Source organism: Caloenas nicobarica, chromosome 9 (assembly GCF_036013445.1).
Source record: "Caloenas nicobarica isolate bCalNic1 chromosome 9, bCalNic1.hap1, whole genome shotgun sequence".
Taxonomy (NCBI): Eukaryota; Metazoa; Chordata; class Aves; order Columbiformes; family Columbidae; genus Caloenas; species Caloenas nicobarica.
Window position 1 is genome coordinate 21,071,927 of NC_088253.1, and position 20,905 is coordinate 21,092,831.

The 20,905-nt window shown below is 39.3% G+C and overlaps 1 protein-coding gene across 1 annotated transcript in view; it reads left to right on the forward strand.

The window, feature by feature from the left end:
- The first annotated feature begins 262 nt into the window (after positions 1–262).
- USP10 (ubiquitin specific peptidase 10) overlaps positions 263–20,905 on the forward strand; it is a 49,490-nt gene continuing 28,847 nt past the window's right edge. The window contains exons 1-2 of the mRNA XM_065640805.1: positions 263–414; positions 20,359–20,427. Coding sequence (XP_065496877.1) covers positions 394–414; positions 20,359–20,427 — 90 coding nt within the window. The 5' untranslated portion in view covers positions 263–393. The remainder of the gene's footprint in view (positions 415–20,358; positions 20,428–20,905) is intronic.

The window sequence follows — 20,905 nt, forward strand, 5'->3', positions numbered from 1 at the left end:
CGGCTCCCCCGCCCCACACCACGCCTGTGTGGGGGGCTGAAGGCGAAAGTTTTTTTTTTTGTCAGCCTCGCCCTCCTTCCCGCCTCGGGCTGCCCAGCTCACCCCTCAGGGAAGCGACCGTCCCGCCGCGGGGCCCCTTCCTCAGGGCGGCCCCGCCCCCTGCCGCGCCGCCACTGCGCCTGCGCAAGCACCGCCAGCCGCCGCCGCCCGGCCGGCGCGCAGGCGCAAAGGCGCGGCCGCCCCGCCCCGCCCCTCCCCGCCGGCGCTGTGCGCAGGCGCAGTGCGCGCCGCCTGCCCGCCCGGCTGGTGCGTGCGAGAGAGAAGATGGCGGCGGCGGGGGCAGCAGCGTGAGGCGCCCGGGAGACGCTGAGCTCCCCACGGCCGCGGGGCGCCATGGCCGTGAACAGCGCCCAGGTACTGGCCGCCCCCGCGCTGCCGTCCCGGGGCGCTGCGGGGGTTCCTGGGGGGCTCCGAGGGGTGTGCAGGGCCCCGCGGCGCGGCTCGCCGAGGGGGGGAGCGTGGTGGCCGGGACTAGGCCCAGGGTGATTCTGCAGCTTCATTGAATCCCCTCAGGGCGGTGAAGGGGCCTCGCTGCCGGGCGGGACGGCGGCTTCCCGCCCTCCTGCCCCGCCGAGGGGCCCAGCGGGCTGGGCTTCGGCCCCTCGCCGGGGTCCGCGCTCCTCAGCGCGGGGAGGCGGCGGCTGCGGGAGCCCGTGGAGCCCTTTGGGGGTGAGGCCGGTGCAGCTCCCCCGGGTGGACCGCTGCAAAGAGGCGACTCGATAGCTTGCGCTTTTTTTTTTTTTTTTTTTTTGAGAGGGGGGAGAAGCGATTCTATAATGAGAAGGGAGTAAGGAGATTTGTAAACTAATCCTTTCCCCCCCGCCCCCCGCCCAAACGCTCAATAGACCTGAATGCATTGGGGTGCAAAGGGCTGAGTGTTGCAAGATTCCTGTGCATGGGGATGCGTGTGCAGCTTCCCTGGCTCCCACTCACTAAACCAGCCAGAAGATTTGTGCACCGAATAAAAAAAAAAAAAAAATGCAGTCGTGGTGGTTTTTCAGTGGAAGTTAAAAGCTCGATTCCTGGCCTAACCTAGTGTGTGCTTAGAGCGAACGATTGAATGAGTTAACTTCACCGTTGCTTTCCTGTAAGATTTTTCTCCCGAAAAACTTAAAAGCAAAAATGTCAGGCAGCATGCGTGGTGCACTGAGGTGTTTATTTGCAAGGCTTCATACAGCTTTGGTTTTAGCAGATAATAAAGTTTCGCGAACTTTGATCGCGTTAAAGGTAGTTTTGTTAAGAAACCGTGTCTTTTGTGGTGGAAAAGATCTTTAATGGAATTTAAGTGTTTTAAACAAGGCAACGCTTTATTCTGGACTCTGTATATTTTTTGTTCGAATGGTATTTAAGCTGCACGTGTAATAAAGTTGTGCACTAGTGGCACTGGCAACGATTTTTCCATAAAGAAAAGTTTGTAATCAGTGAAAACTACCATGACATTTCTTGATTTATTTATGTTTGAGAGGAAGGAGGTCGTGATTTTGTCAACATGAGTGTTCTGAGGGCGACTGCAGTTTCTGGAGTTGGTTTAAAATTTCAAATAGCTTTAAAATTTTGTATCCTTGAACTTTTCTTTCAAAGTGCAGGCAACTCCCTTAGTTTTGGACTTTTTTATTGGCCTAATGAACGATAGTTAGAATGCAATTTATGACAAGGATTCAATTTCCAACTCAGAAGCAGTTTTACTTGCTGCTTTCCCTTCTCAGTACTAGACAGCAGTGCATGTGGTCTGTTTGGTAAGACTGGGCTTTACATTGTAGCTTTTTTGTTGATTTAGAAGAATTAAGGACATTTTTGTGTCTGTACTCAAATTGGTGTACCTTGAAACAAACAAAAAAAAAGTTCAGCTGATGATTTAGTTTATGGTGAAGTGCTGTGTAGCTGTAATTAAAACTAGACTATAAATTCATCTTTAGGAGTAGCTCGTACATAAACTATTTTAAATCAACCCTCTGTAGGTAAAAGTAGATATTTAGGTCTTGTGAAGATTACTGCTTAAAATTATGTATTATATAATTCAGAGGCAAATCTCTAAGATGTCTTTCAGTTAATGCTTTGTTCATGTCATTAAACACCATAGTTTTATGTTTTATTTTGTTTTTCCTAATGTAAACAGTTTGTTTAACTGCTGTCTGGGATTTATGTGAACACATATTGTAGAGCAATACAGTGCTATGATGCTGGAGTAGGTAATGTTTTGGACTTTTTTGGGTGGAGAACCTGAAAATAAATTCAAGGATGCAATTTTCCATGTAGGTGTTTTTAAAATTTATTTTAGGATGGTAGTGTTGCGGATCAGTAGAAAAACTGGAGAGTTTTGATACCAGTTTTCTGTTCTGAGCACAAGACTAATCAACATTATTTAGTCGTTATGTTCGTGTCATAATGCAGAGTCCTGGGTAAAAGTGCTTAGTTTTTCCTTGTGACTGTAATTTGAGTGAACCGTAATTGAAACTTTTCTTTTGTCACAGAGGGGGAAAAAAATATCTTTGAGAAAATCATGCTCTTCTAATAGCCAAAAATGCGTAGTCAGATTCCTGCCAATTAATGGATGAAAGTAATAGTGGGCAGAAATATGTCATCAATCAGTTTGCACGTTCTAAAAAATGAATCATGAAACGTGACCACGTATATTTTCAGAGGAGTGTTAATTTTGGATGGCCAGCTACTCAGCAAACACATGGGTATATAGTAACACAGTTTAGAGATTGCTGGTCGTTTATACGTCTGTATTCCATGTCATTATTTCATAATCGTTTATGAGATATTTAAGTGTTGCTGTCAGTTTTCTGGGCGTGTTCTGAGCATATTCAAAATCTGTAAATTTTTTTTTATTAAGGTGAGTGAGAAACCTGTTGTATCACTACAGGTTTTGTATGACACTACGGATATTGAATTGATATAGTTGAAACCATTTCTCATCAAGGTCATCTAAAAATCTTCTTAAAAAATGTTAAAAACTATTTCCCTGTTCGGAAAGAGTAATACTCTATAGGAACTGTATAAACAGTTGTCTTAGCCACTTTTCCTGTTGTTTTTCATAGAAAGAATTAATACAAACTCATCATTTATAAATCTTGTGAAAACAAGTTAAGCAGAAGAAAGGATACTATAGCAGAATGAATCATTTATGCTTGTTTTGTTCTTTTGCCATTACTGTGGTGTCAAATTAACTCGGTGCCATTTAAAATGTACCGGATTGCCCCAAAACCCAGCTGAAGTAAAAACCAGTAGAGTTTGTGTTCAGAAAAAGCTGAACCAGCTTTTAAGCTGCTCATCCTCGCCCAAGCCTGGCCTGGCAACCAGAATAACTGGAACTGGGAACACGACGCGCAATCCGACTCCCTGAAATCCTGCGCTGCAAACTGCCGCTTTTATGGCTGGCTTGGAGTCTTGCTCCCTGACAGGGTGTAGTTTGATGTTCCCTTAAGCCAGCGCCATTTCTGAAAGAAAAAAAAAATAATAAAAGCAAAGCAGCAGTCTGTAGGCATTTATCCTGTGCTGTCTTTGCAGTGTATTGCCTGGCGTTTGTGGGTGACCTTGATGAGGAAATCAGTCTCAAAATAATCTTAGAAAAATGGTTGTTACACAGCTGGATGAGTTTCTTGCGCTAGCTTACTTGCACCCGTGCAGATGTGTATAATGTTAACAGCCTCCTTATAGGCAGAAAGAAGTGTTTGGAGATAGGGCAATGTGGATTCTGTCTGTAAGGTCCCTGAAATACGCTGAAAACTATGGGGGGGCACCTGGAATGTGAAATAAAAGGTGGTTCTGGGCAAGGGCTTGGAGAGAGGTTCTCAAGCGCGTTGTCTTGCTGCTTCTCCCCTGGCTTGCTGTGTTTTAAAGGGCTGAAGAAGCTGGATTTGTCCTTTTTTTTTCTTTTTTCTTTTTTTTTTTTTCCTTCTCTTTTCTTTCCTGATGGAATGCGTAGTTGTTCTAGGTGTCTGTGGTCTCGGGAATTCCAGCTGCAACTGAAGCTGTGAGTTTAGGTAGCCAGAAGGTATAATGTGTCTTTCTGAAATGTGAATGCTGAATCCATGCAGAGTACAGTGGGTGAATGTGGGCTGGTAAACTTAAAAAAAGGAAGTCTGGGAAAACTGATATAGAACTTAAATTTGAAACTATATGGCAGCATGAAAATAATAGAATAAAGCCCACAGGTTTTGCGAATTGCTGCTATTTGTGCATTCTAGACTATAGCACTGATATGGAGACGACTTAGAATGGATCCAGCCATTTACCTATTATTCATTTTTTTAGGTGGTTGCTTAGACACACAGCTTTTTCCATTTATGTAGCTGTTAAAAGACTCGTAAAGTTAAGTGGGGTTTTGTTTATAGGTAAACTAAGCAGTCGGATTTCTGTTTAGTGATATACGTGCAACATGCTGTGTCGTACAAAACAGCCAAATCTGTTGTAATAGAAGTTGCTGGCCTTGGGCCATTGGATTATAGTCATTTGTCACTGTAATGCCATTTCAGCAATGTAGATGTTCATTTCCGAAGAATTAAACATGCTACAACTGCGGTTTTTCTTTTTGATGGAAGTGTTTTATGTGTGATCATTAAACATACAACTGGGGATTATGGAACAAAGGGTTATGCTTCATGGTGAAAAAACGCGTGTGTGTGTACATGACTGTCTGTGTACATATATACACACATACACACATATGAACATTCCATAATGGAACAGTTTAATATTTTAAAATTGGGATTCTAAACCCTACTTTTATTTTATGAAATTGTAACATATGCATTTAAGGCTACTTGTTTTGAGTATTTCCAATAATGGTGCCGTGTCGCTTATTTTTAAAACACTTTGAAGGTTTTTTAGATTAAGTCCTCATGTTAATATATTCATTAACACCGTAATAGAGTAAAACTTTGAAGTACATTAGTCTCTTAAATTTTGTATTTGACTCTCTAATACCTAATTTAATTGCAGATGTTTTTGATATTTTAAATACGTGTAAGAACTTTTCCTCCTTGTTTGACGGCATAAGATTTATTGATTTGTGGTGTGTGCTCCAAGATCTGTTTTTCTTCACGTGTAGTTAGGCAGGAGGCAGCCTGAATCACAATAGACCTAACAAAGTGTTTATGTAAGGCTTATTTAAATGATACACCTTATAGGAAAGCTTGTGTTTAATGTAAAATTAAGAAAGGCCTTCTCGAGATCCTGTGATGGACACAAATGTCAGTGCCGTACAAACCGAGAGAAATGTGCAAGACTGCTTCTGAAAATATTTTTGCTTATAGTATAGTGTGTGAATTGATATAACGTATAGAAGTCTTAAAAGAAGCATTGTATGTTATTTGCATTGGAATTATAGTAGGAAAGGAAGGAATATGGATCAGCTTCCATTGAATGTAGTGCTATCACAAGCTGGAAAATCACTTAAGGGTTTTCTAACTTTTTTACTTTGTTAAAAAAGTAAAGCCCCTGATTCAGCTTTAATTTGGAAGAGAAAAATGCCCTATCTGTAAGAAACTGTAAAGAACAACGTATCTTTAAAGGTTGTGTGGAAAGATGCATTTAGGAAAACACGAGAAGGTAGGTTTTCTTCAAAGAATTCTGTGTATGAAAGACTGCTGTGTCGTTTGGTTTTTATATATTTTTTTAACCAAACCAAGCACACGATCAGAAATAGCAATGCTGTATTCCCCCAGTGCAGCGGGCGTGTTTTTTCATACAACATTTAGAGCCTGCTGTAGCAATTCACAGGTTTCCTGCCTCATTTTTCCCCATCAATGTTGCAGGCTGGAAATGGATTTGCCCGTGTAACATCAAATACAGAAGTTGTATATCGTTCCTGCAAAGAAGTGAAGGCTTTTTATCGTGAAAATGTTTTGTCTTGTTGGACTGGGATTCTTTTGTAGGTAGTATAGCAACATGTTACCAATAGCGATTCTTACAGTGTCAAGATAATGTTCTTATTTTCATGAGTACTTCACAGCACATACCTATCTCAGCAGAAACATGTATGTAATTTGCATTTTAGCCTGTATTGCTTAGTTTAATGGTAGCAACAGGCAATTAGATTAATCATATTCAAATAATGGTTTTGGACCATGCTGCTTAGAAGGGTATTTGATTAAAAATGACGCTATACTAGTATACAATATGGGATGGTCTTGTCATATTAGATATGAGTAGTTATGATAAAAGGAGAGGGAAATAAAGCAGAGAGAAAGAGAGTCATTGTCAGCACAAGTTATAGCTGAATTGCAAGAAGAATCAAGTTCTCTTGAGTTCCAGTCTGATTCGGTCTATCCATTAAATCATATGGTCTCTAATAATAGCTAGCTGTTACTAAAGAAAGTAAGAACTAGTGCTATAATGTCCTTAAAGCATAGAAAAGCTCACTTTCTGTTCCTCTGCTGCCTTTCGGATACAAAACCAAAGCTGCTGCTGTTTGAAAATTTCTGTGGAGCACTGTGGTTAATTGATACGAAGTTGGAAAAAAGTCAGACAACTTATTTAGGCAATTCCCAGTACTCGTTTTCTTCTTCTCAGCTAAAGGCTGTGACCATAGGCTATTGCCCCTTAACAAGAAGTTCAAGTTTCCATGACTCACAGATAGTAAAAACTCCCTAACAAAACTCAAGACAACAAAAAAAGGGTTTATACTTTTAATATGCTTTCATAGCAAGCAAGAATGAGATACGTTTTCTGTCGCTTGCAATGCCAGGATGAAAATTTTATGTAAGTGCAGCAGAATTATAGAAGTGTAAAAGAGCAATAGTCAGCTTTCAGAGCAGAAGAAGTAAAGCTGTTGAGTTTGCTCATGTCAACAGGTTTGCATTCTCAGTCTTTTGAACTTTACATTTGTTCAAACACAACAGTGAATTATGGTGGTCACTCTTGTTGCTGGAGTCAAAATGACTGTAAATATCAGATGCTGGCACGTGGTGTTTTTACATGTTGCCAAAGACTTGGAGTTTTCTTCATTGGGGAGGGTAAAGCCAATGGGCACGTATTACGCTTAATATTAATGATTGTCACATAAAGGCCATTATGGTTTTCTGCTTTGGTGTAATTGCATCCTTAAAATAGATTTTTCCATGAGTTCTCATCAGTGTCCACCTCCGGAACGATGCATTAGGGCAGTTGTGCACTGGTTTTCCTTTGCTTTGTGCTGCTGCTCGTAACAGTAGCATGATCTTAGTCTGAATTCTTCACAGTTTTTTCCAGCCAAAAAAATCTCAGCGTTTAGCTAAGAGCTGAGGTATTTTATAGCCATTTAGTTTGCATACCAAATTTTGTGTGTTTGTGCTTCAAATTTATTTTCTGACAGCTTTTTTTTTTTTTTAAAAAAAGCGCTTGGAATTATTGAACAACTGCTTATTATATTATCTTTGAAGGACAGCTGTAGTTAGGAGTGTCCAACACATCCAGTGTGTTTACTTAGTAGCCAGAGGTTGCCATATTTGACTGGCAAACATCACCAATTTCAAACTTCAGTTTAGTTTGTATTTTGTGTCTTATTTGCAGAACAGCCATTTTGAACAATAGTATGAATGATTGATCGTGTTTACCAAACGTTTTTGTGATTTACAAGGTATTTTAATTGGATTTGGGACCAAGGGAAGCAATGTACAGCCACATGAGAAGCATGTTCTTTCAAAAGCTGCCTAAATTGGTGTTGTTTGAAAGTGGAAGGTATTATAAATTCACAATACACAGGCTGCAATACGAGGGTGTGGTTTCATCCTTGTTGCTGACCCTTGTCAGCATTGTGGATTAGATGGCAATTTGCTGGTATTTGTGTGGGGTCCCCTAAAATCATCTCCCTGGCTGTGTATCGATATTCCTGTTTGTAGATGGCTGGATGTGCAGGCCAAGAAGTGGTGACTCAAGCTGCGCCCTGGACCAGAGGGTACGTGAGCTGTCGGTTGTGATACGCATGTGTCACAGCCTTGTGGGCTTATCAGTAATAGTGTGTCAGGTTATACTCTGTTTTAGTCCCTTTTTGCCCCTCAGAAAGCAAGAGAATTTCAGCATCTTCAATACTGTAAACGTGTTGGGAAATATCTTGAGTGCCATTTTGCATTCTGTTCATTCATATGTGCAGAAGAAACGTGAATGCTAAGAGAAGATCTCGCAGAGGACATGAAATAGCACCACTGTCAGTGTTACTCTTTTGAAATGAACTAACTAAAAAAAGTAAGTCTTAAAATTGACAGTGTTATTATCATACAGTAAACCTACTGCGGTATTCATACCCAGTGTTTAACGCTGCCATTTAAAAATATGGGTGTTTAATATGCTTATTATCTGTGGTTTAGTTGCAGCAGTGTATTAATCTGTGCATTCATTTTAACAGCTGTCTTGCATCTACATAAAATTGTATTACAGATACTTGAGCTCTAAAACTATCTCGGGAGGAGGTGACATATGTGTGGTGTCCCAATTTTCATTTTAACCTGCGTACCACTACAAAAGACAAAGTTGCTGTCATGGGCAGTGCCAGATCCTCTCAGGTTTCCACCTGCTACTTATCACATATCAGGCTGCTAGAGGAGATGGATGGCTGCTTACATACTGAGAATCAAAATAATATGTGGTGTCCTCAGTTTCTTTCTGCCAAGGGGACCCAGAGCATACACATTTGTCATGTGGTGAGTCGTGGAAGGGGCTTGAGTTCTTGTTGAGAAAAAATAGAGGAAGAACCTCTGCAGAATTGCTCTCAGGCTTCAGCAGTTACCGAACTTAAAATATAGGAGATTTCATTATGTGGTGGTGGTTGTGTTGCATTTCTGTGATCCCCTTGAGTCATTTACCAATCATTGTGGGTTTTTGCAAGTTCTCTGGTTTATTTTTGGCTGTTACTTTACGAGATTATAACCCATTTTTGGCAGGTCATGACGTGCAAAGGGGAAAGTCTCATTCTTCCTTGCTCCTGGCCACTTGCATCTTTTGGTTTATGCCGGCTTCTTCTCTAAACCCTCCTCTGCCAGTGCAAAAAAAAAAACCAAACCAAATCTGGATTGTTTTCTCTCGGCTTGAGTATAATCATGTCACTGATCAGTTCAGCGTGTGCCAGAACTGGTGCAGGAGGAGAGGTAGGGTTGTGAATCCAGCAAGAAGTAAAGGAGAGGGAAAAACAATGTGGCCTTGGTGAATGGAGCAGGTGGTGGCTTTTAATGATCAGCCAGTGTTTTCTGTTACTGTCACTGTTTAATGTGTGGTGCTGTGCTGAGGTGGTTACCCCTGTACAAGCTCTGGGTATCATTAGCTTTTGCATTGTCTTTTTTTAATTCTTGGTGGTGAATGTGGTTTTGATAGGACTTTGCACCACATTTAGGTTAATACTAAACTTCCGAGGTTAAATCTCACTCACTTCTAAGCATTCAGCACTGTGAAATTCAGGGTTGAGATGCAAAGTTAGGTCTTCAGAAGAGGCACACCAGTCCTGGGTAGGTGGGCTCGACTGCCTTCTGAAGGTGCTAATCTGTCTTCCCTGTCAGGATGGAGTCCAGATAGCTAATTTTTACCTCACCTAATCTTAGCCATCTTAAATCCTGCCCTGAGTAATTGCTTGTGAAAAGCGTTGTGTGGGTGACTTGTCTAGCTGTGGTGCTGTTGCGGAAAACTAAAATCTCTCCCTAACACTTAGCTATGGTTATTCAGAGGCTATGCATGCTTTTCCTACTTTTCTTTATCTTCCAGTGTGTATTTTTCAGCTTGCTTGACAAACTGGAACAGCAATTTCCTTACTGCCAAGGGTGGATTGTCCTCTGGGATGAGTCTGTATTGTTCCTGTGAGGGATTAGTCCTGTGTGAAGACATGAGTAGTGGAAATAAGCAAAGAGAATATTGAATGTACATAAACAAGGGGGAAACAAATGAAGATACAAACAGTCTTAATTTTTGTGCAGCTTTGGTTTTGATTACTTGATTTTAGAAGCATAATTTTTAGTGTAATTTCCTTATCTTAAATAATAGGGTGTCATCTTGAATCTCACATCCTATATCTGCAAGGTTAGCACCTTTGCATACATGGAAAGGGCGTCTGCTGTTAAAGCGGATGGAGTAATTCACAAGAGGAAGGAGTATTTTTAAAGGAGCTGAGACACATACTGCTGTAACTGAATTAAAGAGTCTTTTGACTAACAGTGTGGAGGGATTATGTGATTCCAGAATTTTGGATGATAATTCAGTTTTTGGAGAGGAGAGTGGTCTGGCAGGCACAGACTAGTTCCTTCCATTTCTTTTTTATTTCATGTGCTGTCTGTAGAATAACTTCAGGTCCTGTGTCACCTTCCTCATCTTTGGCCTCATCAAGCCGATTGTGATGTCCTTCTCAAACCACTTAAAAATGTGCTGATAGTCAAACTTGTTTAATTTCTTAAAACTCAGCATCTTGTTGCACTTTTTCTTCCCAGAGCTCCGCCTCTTTTTTTTTTTTTTCCTTTCCTTTTTAACACCTTCATCCACATCTAGATGTATTAGTTTTACTTTTTTAAATCATGGCTTTGGTGGTTAAAAGTTGGCCGTGAGTTAAACGCAGGTATAGCAAGCACAGAAGAAGAAAGGCGCTGCCAAGCTGGAGCGCATTGCAGGGAAAGCCGGGCTTTGTTCTGGTAGCCCAGAGCATCCTGCCTTGCCAGGGTAGGAATGTACTGGCACCTCAATACTATGAACTATGTGGTTGGGAGAAAAAAAATAGAGTATGTGCTGTTCTTCTACCTGGAGGAATTGAGAGAAGCACATTGAAAACAGTCCTTCAAAATCTTAGTTGCTAAATTACCTGCTAAATAGATTTTCTGAACTTCAGAAAAATGCTGATTTATACAGCATATCTGGAATTTGGGTGGACTGCTGCGAGGTGTTCAAAGACGATTTGCTACTTAATGTGGCTGAAGCAGTTTTCTTCAGACGGAAAACTGATTTTAGTACTGTGTTCTTAGAAGATTGTTCTGCCATATGCATCTGGCACAAAAGGTTGCAGATCTAATGATTTTAGTCTGGTAGAGAAAAAAAAATGGCTAATATCAAGGCTTTGCTGCTGGGAAGTATGAGATAAAATTAATAAGAGATTGTTTTGCCTGCCCCACCTATAATAAAATAGTAGTTAAACTGGCTGTGTTCTTGAGTAACTTCATGTTCCAGCTTCTCTCTCCTCAGTGCTTATCATGCTATAGTAAATGAGAATAATTTGAGTCATAATTATTTTTGCTCTTCATTATAGGAAGAGTTTCCAATTTGCACGTTTGACTCAGTAACAAGTTCAGTGCAAGCAGAGCTTGCAGTAAATGGTTTTGCTCAATTGTGAGTAACCCGCTTGAAGCTGGTGTTTTCAAACTCTTCAAGGGTGTGAAGATAGAGGCTTAGCAATAGGTGTTTTTACCAACCACTGATCTTGAATTCAAAACAGAGGAAGGACCTGTCTATCTGTTTTGGAAGCATTTTTCTTTTGATGGTTGCAAGGGCTGCCTGCTTGGAGAATTTAATGGGAAAGTATTTTTGTTTGGCTTTTATTTTGAATTAACATCACAAGAAAATATATTGGAAAATGTTACTTCTCTGAATCACTGGCAGATGTTCTGTGGGCTTGTAGTGATGGAGCTGCTGGTGTAAAGATGTCAGAAATTCCATCTTGTGCTCTCCAAAGAGCTAAGACTTGATGTAATCAGCTCTGACAATGCAGTTGTTATCTTCCCTCTTGCTTTCTCTTTGGAGAGTGCTTTCCAGATATTCCTGCTCTAGTCCCAAAGTGACTGCACTTCACTGCAGCTTGTTTGTATAACCCGTGAATGTATGTTCTTACCTTGGGTTCCAGGGGAAGGTATGAGAAAGATACTTCCTTAGCAAGAACCTGATGCTCTCTCACAGGATGCAAATTAAAAGGTATATAAAATGTAGACACAATTCTGCTGTCACTGGACCATTGCTTTATGATGAAATATAGGTGATACAGCTGCATTGGCCTCTTTATACTATTATTATTTACAAAATAAAATTATGGCTCATTGTGGATGTGCCTTTTTTGGTTTGTTTTTTGGAACAGAAGAACACCACCAATTGGAGAAAGCTTTAAATGTGAAACAGCAGAGATTTTTTTCCTGGGGCAGACCAGAAGATAAGAGTGTCTTTCTGCAGTTGGGGAAGATACGCCGTGCTCATAAGTGCAATGGCGTCTATGTAAGATGATGGGTTGGTTTTTATTCTTGCACCCCCTTTCCCCCCCCTCTACTGATTACAGTCAGCACTTTATAGACAGCTTCCTTGGGCTAGTTGCACTTGTGGCAGCTGTTCTTTGTTTGAAATGGAGGAATGCCAACAAGCACCTCATTTTTGGGAATAGAATGAAGAGAATACATGAACAGAATTTGTTTGGGTGTAAGAAATTGGCTAGTGTTTTGGCGGTTTTTCATATGGTTATTGTTTGGTGTGTTGCTTTTATTTGAAATATGTTATGTAATTGATGAAAATGAATAATAATGAAAGAGCACAACCTGCTCTACTTTGGTGAATATTTGAGTTACAGCTTCAGGATAAACTGTTCTGATCCACGTTGTGCCTCCATGATAGGTTCAGGCTCAGGCTCTAGGGGCCACTTATTCATTAAACCTGCTCTTCCAGTAACTCTGTGGTCGCAACTGAAATTTCACCAACTTATACTTTCATACTAGACAATGATCTGGCTTTTTCCTCTGATTAGAAAACGAATTTTTAAAATGATCATTCTTTTTGCATAATGGAATGAATTCCCCCTCAGATTAATTAATGTAAAATGTGTGGAAGATCCCTAACTTTCTTCAGCTGTAAGAATTCTGTAATAACATCAAAGAAACCCTGAACTGGAAAAGAAAAGGGGGAAGGTACAGTCATACAATATATTTTTGAGCCTTTGATTGCTTAAATGGTGGGCAGACAGAGTTGTACTGACTCATGGGCTTAGCTGACCTACATTTACCTATCGCTGATCTTTCTCCAAGCACTATGTAGGTTTGTTAATGTTCTAGTTTTAAGCTGCAGGCCAGAGATAAAGGACTCTAAACTATACTGAGAGTTTGCTCATGATTCCTCACCGTTTCAGCTTTAATATGCAACTGCTCTGCCTTAAAGTACAGCTTCATTCCCATGCATTTTTATTTATTTTTCCGTAAAGAGGATATATCAACACAGGATTTTTTCAGAAACTGGTTTGCTTAAAATACTACCATTTAGACTGTGGTACAGCTGTAATTAGATGACCAGTGGTCTTCATGGCCCCTGGTTATGGGTTGTTGCTTGCAAATTCAGAATCTAAAACCAAACCAGCGAACCTGTTTTTCAGTCTCACAATTTTGTATGTGTTTTTATAAACATTTTAGCAATAAGTCTCTTGGGATTTGGAAGTTCAGAAAGCCTTATTGTAGCAAATGAAGTAATCATCTATGTACTAAGACTTGATGGATTTCAGCTCAAAAGGAAGGAGGACCTGGGGGAAAATTGTCTTTCCCTACACTTTCCAGAAAAAAAAAAGAAAAGAAAAAGATAAACCTCGATAAAATAGGAGAGAAGGGTGAGGGAGAAGTACCATATTTGCTGCTGGGATGACTAATGTAATAGCATTTTCTCTGCTAATAAAAACCAAGTGCAGTCATATGCATGTGCCCTTTATTCCTTGCCAGAAAACAGGCTTTTGAATGGTTCATTTTCTTCCTCTACTCCAGCCTGTTCTGATAGCTTTAAGAATAAGTTCGCTTCGTAGAAGTAGCTCAGTGAGAAAGATTGTATAGCTTATGGTATACATAAACTATATGCATAAACATAATTTCAATTTATGTGTGAACTAGTTTTGACTTGTTAGGCCTTCTGCTTAGATACAGTTGAATTATTCCTTGCCATCATTAAGTAAAAGCTGTATTTTTAACTCGTTTGTGGAGAAGCGTTTGAAGTGGGAGTATTCGCAGCTTAAACTAATTTGACTGGAAGATCTGAAGCTGTTGGTTATTAGATGAAAGCTACGTTAATGCTTGTTGAAAGCAGGAGCTGACACTTCATTTTCCTGGCTTTTCTTGTAGCACAGGTGATGCCAAGATGATGATGCATTTTTCTAGGACAAGCCACTGTCTAACGTGTGCTCCTCCTTGTAATCCTCTGAGAGGGTGTTCGTGTTGTCAGGCTGGAATACCAGTGGAGATCTCGTTACGGGCAGATGGGTAACATTAGCATTCATTTTTTAAGTAGTTAAGGAGAGCACAGCAAAAAAGTTGACACGGGGAGAGCTTGCAGGTCAGGCATTTTCATCCTTTGGGGTCTTCAGAGAACTTTTTTTTTCCCCCCCCTTCTTCTAATTAGTTCTGTTGCTGCTGCTTTTATTTGCATAGTTAAGATGCCACTTGGTCATTTACAGATACCAGACTTATAGTACAAATGTAAAAGTATTCTTATTTCTGTGTGGTAGAAACTAAATTTTCTTGTGTAGATGCATTTGGTTAATTGGTTTTATGTAATTTCTTTTATAATCTAGATGCAGTTAGTATCTCAAAGATATAAGTATGATGTCATTGATGAAATGTTTTGTTCAAAGTGGTGTAGAATCTGCTGGAGTGCAGATGTATGTAATGCTATTGTAATTATGTTACAGAAGTTAACTTAGAAACTGATTCCAGTTTTGTTGCAACTGGAAACACCAGTGACTGATGATCAGGACGGTTCGGGATGTTGTTCTAAGAGAGGTGTTTAACATGAGTATTTCTTTTAAAGGTAACTCATGTTGGGAAGCAGGTACTTGATACAGGGCAATTTGATCCTTTATAGCATGTCAGACTAAATTCTAAAATCGGTGACACCAGCACACAAGGGAGTCTTGCAGGCTTTGAGTTCTTTCTGATGTACCAGCTTCAATAATCTCATTCATTCAGTATTCTTGCTTGTATTATAGAAAGAGATATTGCAAATGTGATATACTTTTAAAAAATTTCTCATCTGCAGAGTATTTGTATAATAGCCTCGTCTTACAATTTTAAGTTCTTTGAGATGGTGGCGAAGGTGCAGGTCTTTCGAAGTCCTCTTTTCAGTCACATAGGAAGGAGTTGAGAATTACAGTTTGGTCTGGTTCTTTCAAACATTTTCAGGATTTTTTTTTTTTTTTTTTGTACTCTCCAAAGCTGTATGAGAACATTTAGAATTCAAGCCTCAGACTTTAATTGCAAAATCTTGATGAGTGGAAATAAGGCAAATAAATTAAAGCTGAAGTACTGGTGACATAAAAAAGGTTAATTATAAACTGGAGCACCCATGCCATTAGCAGCTTCATGTGAAAAGAGATACCATTTTAGAATTGCGCAGAGTATATTTAATTTTGCCTTTTTTTTTTTTAAGTTTATCTGCTTGTTGCTGTTAGTGTCAGTATCTGAAAGGAGAGATTTTGTGTATGTCGTGTACCATCCCACCTAATGCTGTCTCATTTCTAAGGTTTATTCAAGTGCTGTTTACTTTTATTTTCATCCTCGGTCTCATAGACGTGAGCGTCTGAAAGAGTGGCGTTCACATCTGAAGGCATCCAGAAGTTCAGCACTTTGTTATCCTGAAAGTAGCATTTTAAAAAAGGGTGGAAACCAACCTTTGTGAAAAATTTTCTTTTTGAAGTGATTGGTTGTTAAACCTCTGTATGGAAGACGCTAGATGGAAAAAATGTCAGTTTCTGATCATGCAGTGTGAGGGGGGTGTTTTGCTATGTTGGCATATGTTTACTCAGATTAAACATATTAAAATTAATATTATTTTATAACATACCTCTGGTAAATTGTCAGATTGGGTTACAGTCTTGAATTGTAAAATGGAATAGATCCATCAGTATCTTTTGGGTTTATTATATTGTTTTTGCATTCCAAAGGAGAGGTTTGGAAACACTGAGGAAGTGGAAAGGTGGTAGAGGTAGGCAGTGGTCTTTGGTGTGTTTTTTTTTTTTTCCTAAGCCTCCCACATGCCTTCCCCCCCAGAGAAAACCGTTATTTTCCATCTGTTTTTCTTATCCAGCTGCAAGCGGAAGAGCGTTGAAATTTATATGATGCTGTTTTGACATTGCTCTTAATCTATGGCAGAAATGAAGCTCCCCACACCAAGGTATCTTGAGGGATCCTTGAATACACTTAATGCAAGGTTAATGATTGCTCGGCAGAGTTAAACAATCTGGGGAGTAGTGGAAGAAATGCAGAGTGAAATGTGTGCTTCTGAAAAAGTGAGGAGGATTCCTGCTGCTTCCCAGGAACCAGAACAGAAACCTTCCATGGAGGTTGCAGCGATGGTTTGAGAAGGAGAGAGAGATCAGATTTGACTTGGAATTAAGCCTCTTAGAGACTATATATTTTTCAAAGTAAGTCTAGGAGTAACATTACAATTGGAAATTTTCATAACTTCCCCCCAATGTTCTCTTAGAGTTTTTCGTCTAAATCCAGTGTTGATGTGTGACTGGGCTCTGTCTTCTAAGCATCATTCCTTCTCTACCTCGTGAGTTACCACTTACACCATTGACTACTATTGAGCATGCTTTTCAACAAATGTTTGTTTATCTGAGGATATAAATCAAAATCAATTTTTTAAATATGTAGTTAAATGCTAAATAGTATTTTTGCTTGGAGAAAGCTTGATTTTTGTTGTTGTTGGTTGATTGTTTCTTTGTTGCCTTGAAATTAATGTAGAGCTCTAGCTGAGCTTCAACTTTTCACTGGTAATATTTTTAAATATTTTGGCTTCGTACGTTGCTGTATGTACTTTATGTATTATTGATGGTAATAAGCATGGATTTTGCTAACTGGGCCAATTCAGCTGTTGGTTCATACACATTGTTGTAGCAATCATGCTGATCCTTTGCTCAGGTAATGTACAGTTGTAGTTGCTGTGAAGTAAGAGGCTGTTGATGCTCTGACACATCTTGACAAGCAGCTTATCCTCAAGCATATCACAATCTCTAGCCTGTGTTCGGGCCGACTGAGCATCTGTGTCTGAAACCCACCTTTTCCTCGGAGGTTGTACGGTGAAGTCTCGGTCTGTTATCAGTGATTTGAACCTCAGAGTACTGTGATGTACACACAAATTTCAAATTGATGTGATGTAGGGCAGATTAGAGTTTGGCATTTAAAGGGATCTATTTGAAGTACTTCTAATGGGTTCGTGTGTTTCTTACACAAATGCTCACCTGAAAGTATTAAAATTGGAATTGAAATAGACTGAAACAGCTTTGGCAAAGCTTTAACACAGGGGAGAGTATCTCTGCTCTATGTTTTAAATGTTATTTACAGAGTGGGGGATAAATTAATGCTCATTGTCAGTGGCTTGTGTAGGGGCTGTGTAAATAATGTAATTAAACCTTTACTTGGTTGTTTCAAGTATTAGATTTTGTCAGTTTGAAAAAAAACCCTAACTTTAAAGCTTTTGAATTTATGTAGAATAATTTAGAGTGTACAAGCTGGGACCCCAAAAGCTCATCCTGATAACAAGACCGTCTCGTTCAGGAGTCTGTTGCTTTTATGAAATCCTAGCACTCTCTTGCTCGAAAATACTACTTAGGCATTTCAGTTACAGAAAAACCTTTTAAATTTGAGTTAATAGTTCAGGGTAAGTACTACAGTGGTGTCTTTCTGAAACTGTTTCACAACTGAAATCTGCTCTTACCCAGAGATGATTAGCACAGCACCAGGCACCCTGGGTCCTTGGGCCGTGGGATGGACAGACAGGCAGGGAGCGAGCACTGCATTTCCAGTGCCTCCTTCTCCTCTCCGTAGCCTTTTTTTGTAGAGATCATTATACTCACGAAGTGATATGATGTCTCAGTTCTTTTTCACTTCAGCACGTAGTTGTGCCTTAAAAAGGGTAGAAAATGGTGTTGTGCTAGCGGAGGGCGCTGTGTGTGCAGCTTGCAGAAATATATTTTGCGAGAGACGAGGCAGAGGACAGGACAGTCGGTTAAGTTGGGGAAGTTTTTTATGTCATCAGTCATATGGCCTAAGAAATTTACTTTGAAACAGTATTTTTCTCAGTTTATTATGCAGGGAACTTTTAGCTGGTTTCTTTTGTATTTGCAGATATAAAGCATTGTTAGCTAAAGCCTCCTAAAATCAAATAAAATTCTGGTTTTTTCAGACCCAAATGGGGTAGGGTTTTTTGCACTATAGTCTGACTAGGATTAGTTTTTGGGTTGGAAGTTGTTTTAAATTATGAAGAAACCATTGTATAGACACAACACTTCCCTATGTGAATACATCATTATATAGTGAAACTCTTCCATTAAGATAGTATCAGTGATCACTTTAACTTTCGTCTTGTGTTCCCTAATTAAGTAGCAGCACTTTCTTTTGCTTGGAAAGAACTACCAGGCCTGTGATACCTCAGTTAAAAATGCTGCTAAATGAAAAGACTGTATTGTTATATGGAGGAATTAGGGTTGGATTTATATAACTTCTAATAGTCTATAGTTGAGATTTTTGTTGCATTACTGCATCGAACATATCTCCCGATAGCATAGTTTAGTTACGATTCAGCAAGTGTTTTTCTTAGGCATGTTTTTGGAATATGATAAATTCTAGCTGGTGTGTTACTGAATAAAAATGACTTGGTTACATTGAGAGCACAAGCCAAGTTTAAGTCCTGTGCCAAGAACTGTGAAGCCGTTCACTCCAGTAGAATTTAGTGATCCTGTTGTGTTGTACTGGCTCAGTTGCTAGTTAGCAGCTGGTTATATGAAGGTTATTTAAAGCATTAATTGCTTTACTGTGCTTCAGACGTTTCTATCACAGATGTTCCAGTTTGTTTTGACTGTATGAATTGTTTGTCAACCAAACCAGATTATATTAATATTTGTTTAAAAACACTGAAGGGCATTAAAATGATTAAATTCTTTTCACACATGAAAGTGATATATCTAGAAATAACTTTTAGTGTAAGAAAATGACATTGTGTAGTTGCTGTGGAATTTAGTTTAAGCTTTGAAATTTATGAATGTAGGTGGCTGTGAGTCATGCAAACAGCAAGCGTGTGAGTTTTAATGGAATAAACCACTTAAAGTGTAAAAAAAAAAAAAAAAAAAAAAAGAAAAATACTGTGTTGAATGAGCATATCTAGAGCTTGTTGCAAATCCGCGCTTCACTAGAGAAGATTTTTTTAAAATTTAAGAACTTTTTTGAGTGATTCAGCTCCCAGTCACGTTAGTTGCAGCCAAGCTGAGGGTTTGCCATGAGCAAGATGTGACACAGATGAAAAAGCTGGTTTCTGCCCCGGTTTTCTGATGGAAGGTGGAAGATGGCAAAGAATTGTCTTAAATGACCATCAGAGTCCTGGACCAAGCCAACCTGCCTTTCTCCATGGCCATAATACTTGTGACTAGTGAGTCTTAATGCGAATATCTTTCCATATGCTAAAATGTGTTAGTGCTGATATTTTCAGGTCCTTTTGTCTATTTTGTCAGTTTATTTGACTCCTTATCCAGCCTCTTTCTGTCGCAGTATCTCTCTGCTGTCTTGGATGTTCAGATGCTGTTCAGCTGATTACAGCTGGTGGCGCAAGTTTGTAGAACTGCGCATCCCAGGCGCTATGAAATGCCAACATGTTGGGCCTTTTTACTGAGAATGCTTCATTTTCTGTAAACTCCATATAAACTCTCATTTCAGTATGAGGGGTTTTTGTGATCTAGTTAGGTACTTCTAGATTTCTATTTTAAAATATACAAAATATCTAAAAGGGTGCAGGAAGATAATGTTGGAGAAAAGACATTTCATCTTAGGTTCAGTATGTAGAGTCTCAGGCACAAGAGTTACAAAATTCTGAAGAGCAGCTGTACCAAAATTGATGACTGTTTAAATATTGTATATTTTTCTAAACCTCGCAGTTTCAGTTCAGTGGGACCACTTGTGCACCCAGGCAGTGGTATCATTACTCTTGCGTAACTCATTAGTTTAGCAGAACTCTAGCACAGTAAGTGGTTTTTTTCTGTTGTAGAGGGTATGTGTCTGTGTTGTTTTAGAAGGTAAACCAGTTTGTGTTTAGGGTTTACTTGAACTGATGCAACTTTTCACTCTAAATGCTCATTTAAAACTGGTCATGGGATGAGCTGCAGTTTGTGCTGTGGATACTTTAGTAGGAATTTGAAGGAAAATACATTGTATACGGTTTTAGAGTGTAAAGTACTTTGCGAAAGACTTGGGAAGGAATTAAAATGAAATTTGGGATGCAAAGAGGTGAGCTACTGGCTCCCAACACACAGATCTTTTTGAATGCTGGTATCTTAATAAATTTTACTATGAATTTATTAACTGTGTTGAATGCAAACCCTCTTTAACAAAGATTCTTCTCTTTTATTTTTAGTATATTTTTGGGGAGTTCAGCCCTGATGAATTTAATCAGTTCTTTGTGACTCCACGATGCTCTGTTGAGGTAAGATCTACTTTAAACTTCTGTTAGAAATAATATTTTAAAGCTACATCTATTAGTGCATATTTGAAATAGCACAATACTTTTTAAAAAATTATTGCTAATTTACAAACTGAAGGTATTGAACAGGAATCTTCTTTCCATGTATGTGGATTTTTAGAAGTAAATTAATTATTCCACCTTCTGCTTGTCATCTTCTAGAGCTGGAATAGCTGACATTGTAGTGACAGGATGTCGAAAGTGAGTTACCCAGCCCTGTTACCTCAGCTTTGATGCTCTGATTGCCCTTTTTTTTTTGCTTAAGAGGTATGGTATTGTAGAGTCTTACTCTCTGTAGTTCTTGGTAGAGAGTGAAGAAGCCATTTTTCTTTGTAGGGAAGAGTATCATGCCATTGTCCTCATCTCCGGACTTGAAAAGTAATTTTTGTCTTGGTCAGTTTCCATGTTTTTCCTCCAAACATTTCTGTTTAAACATTTCAGT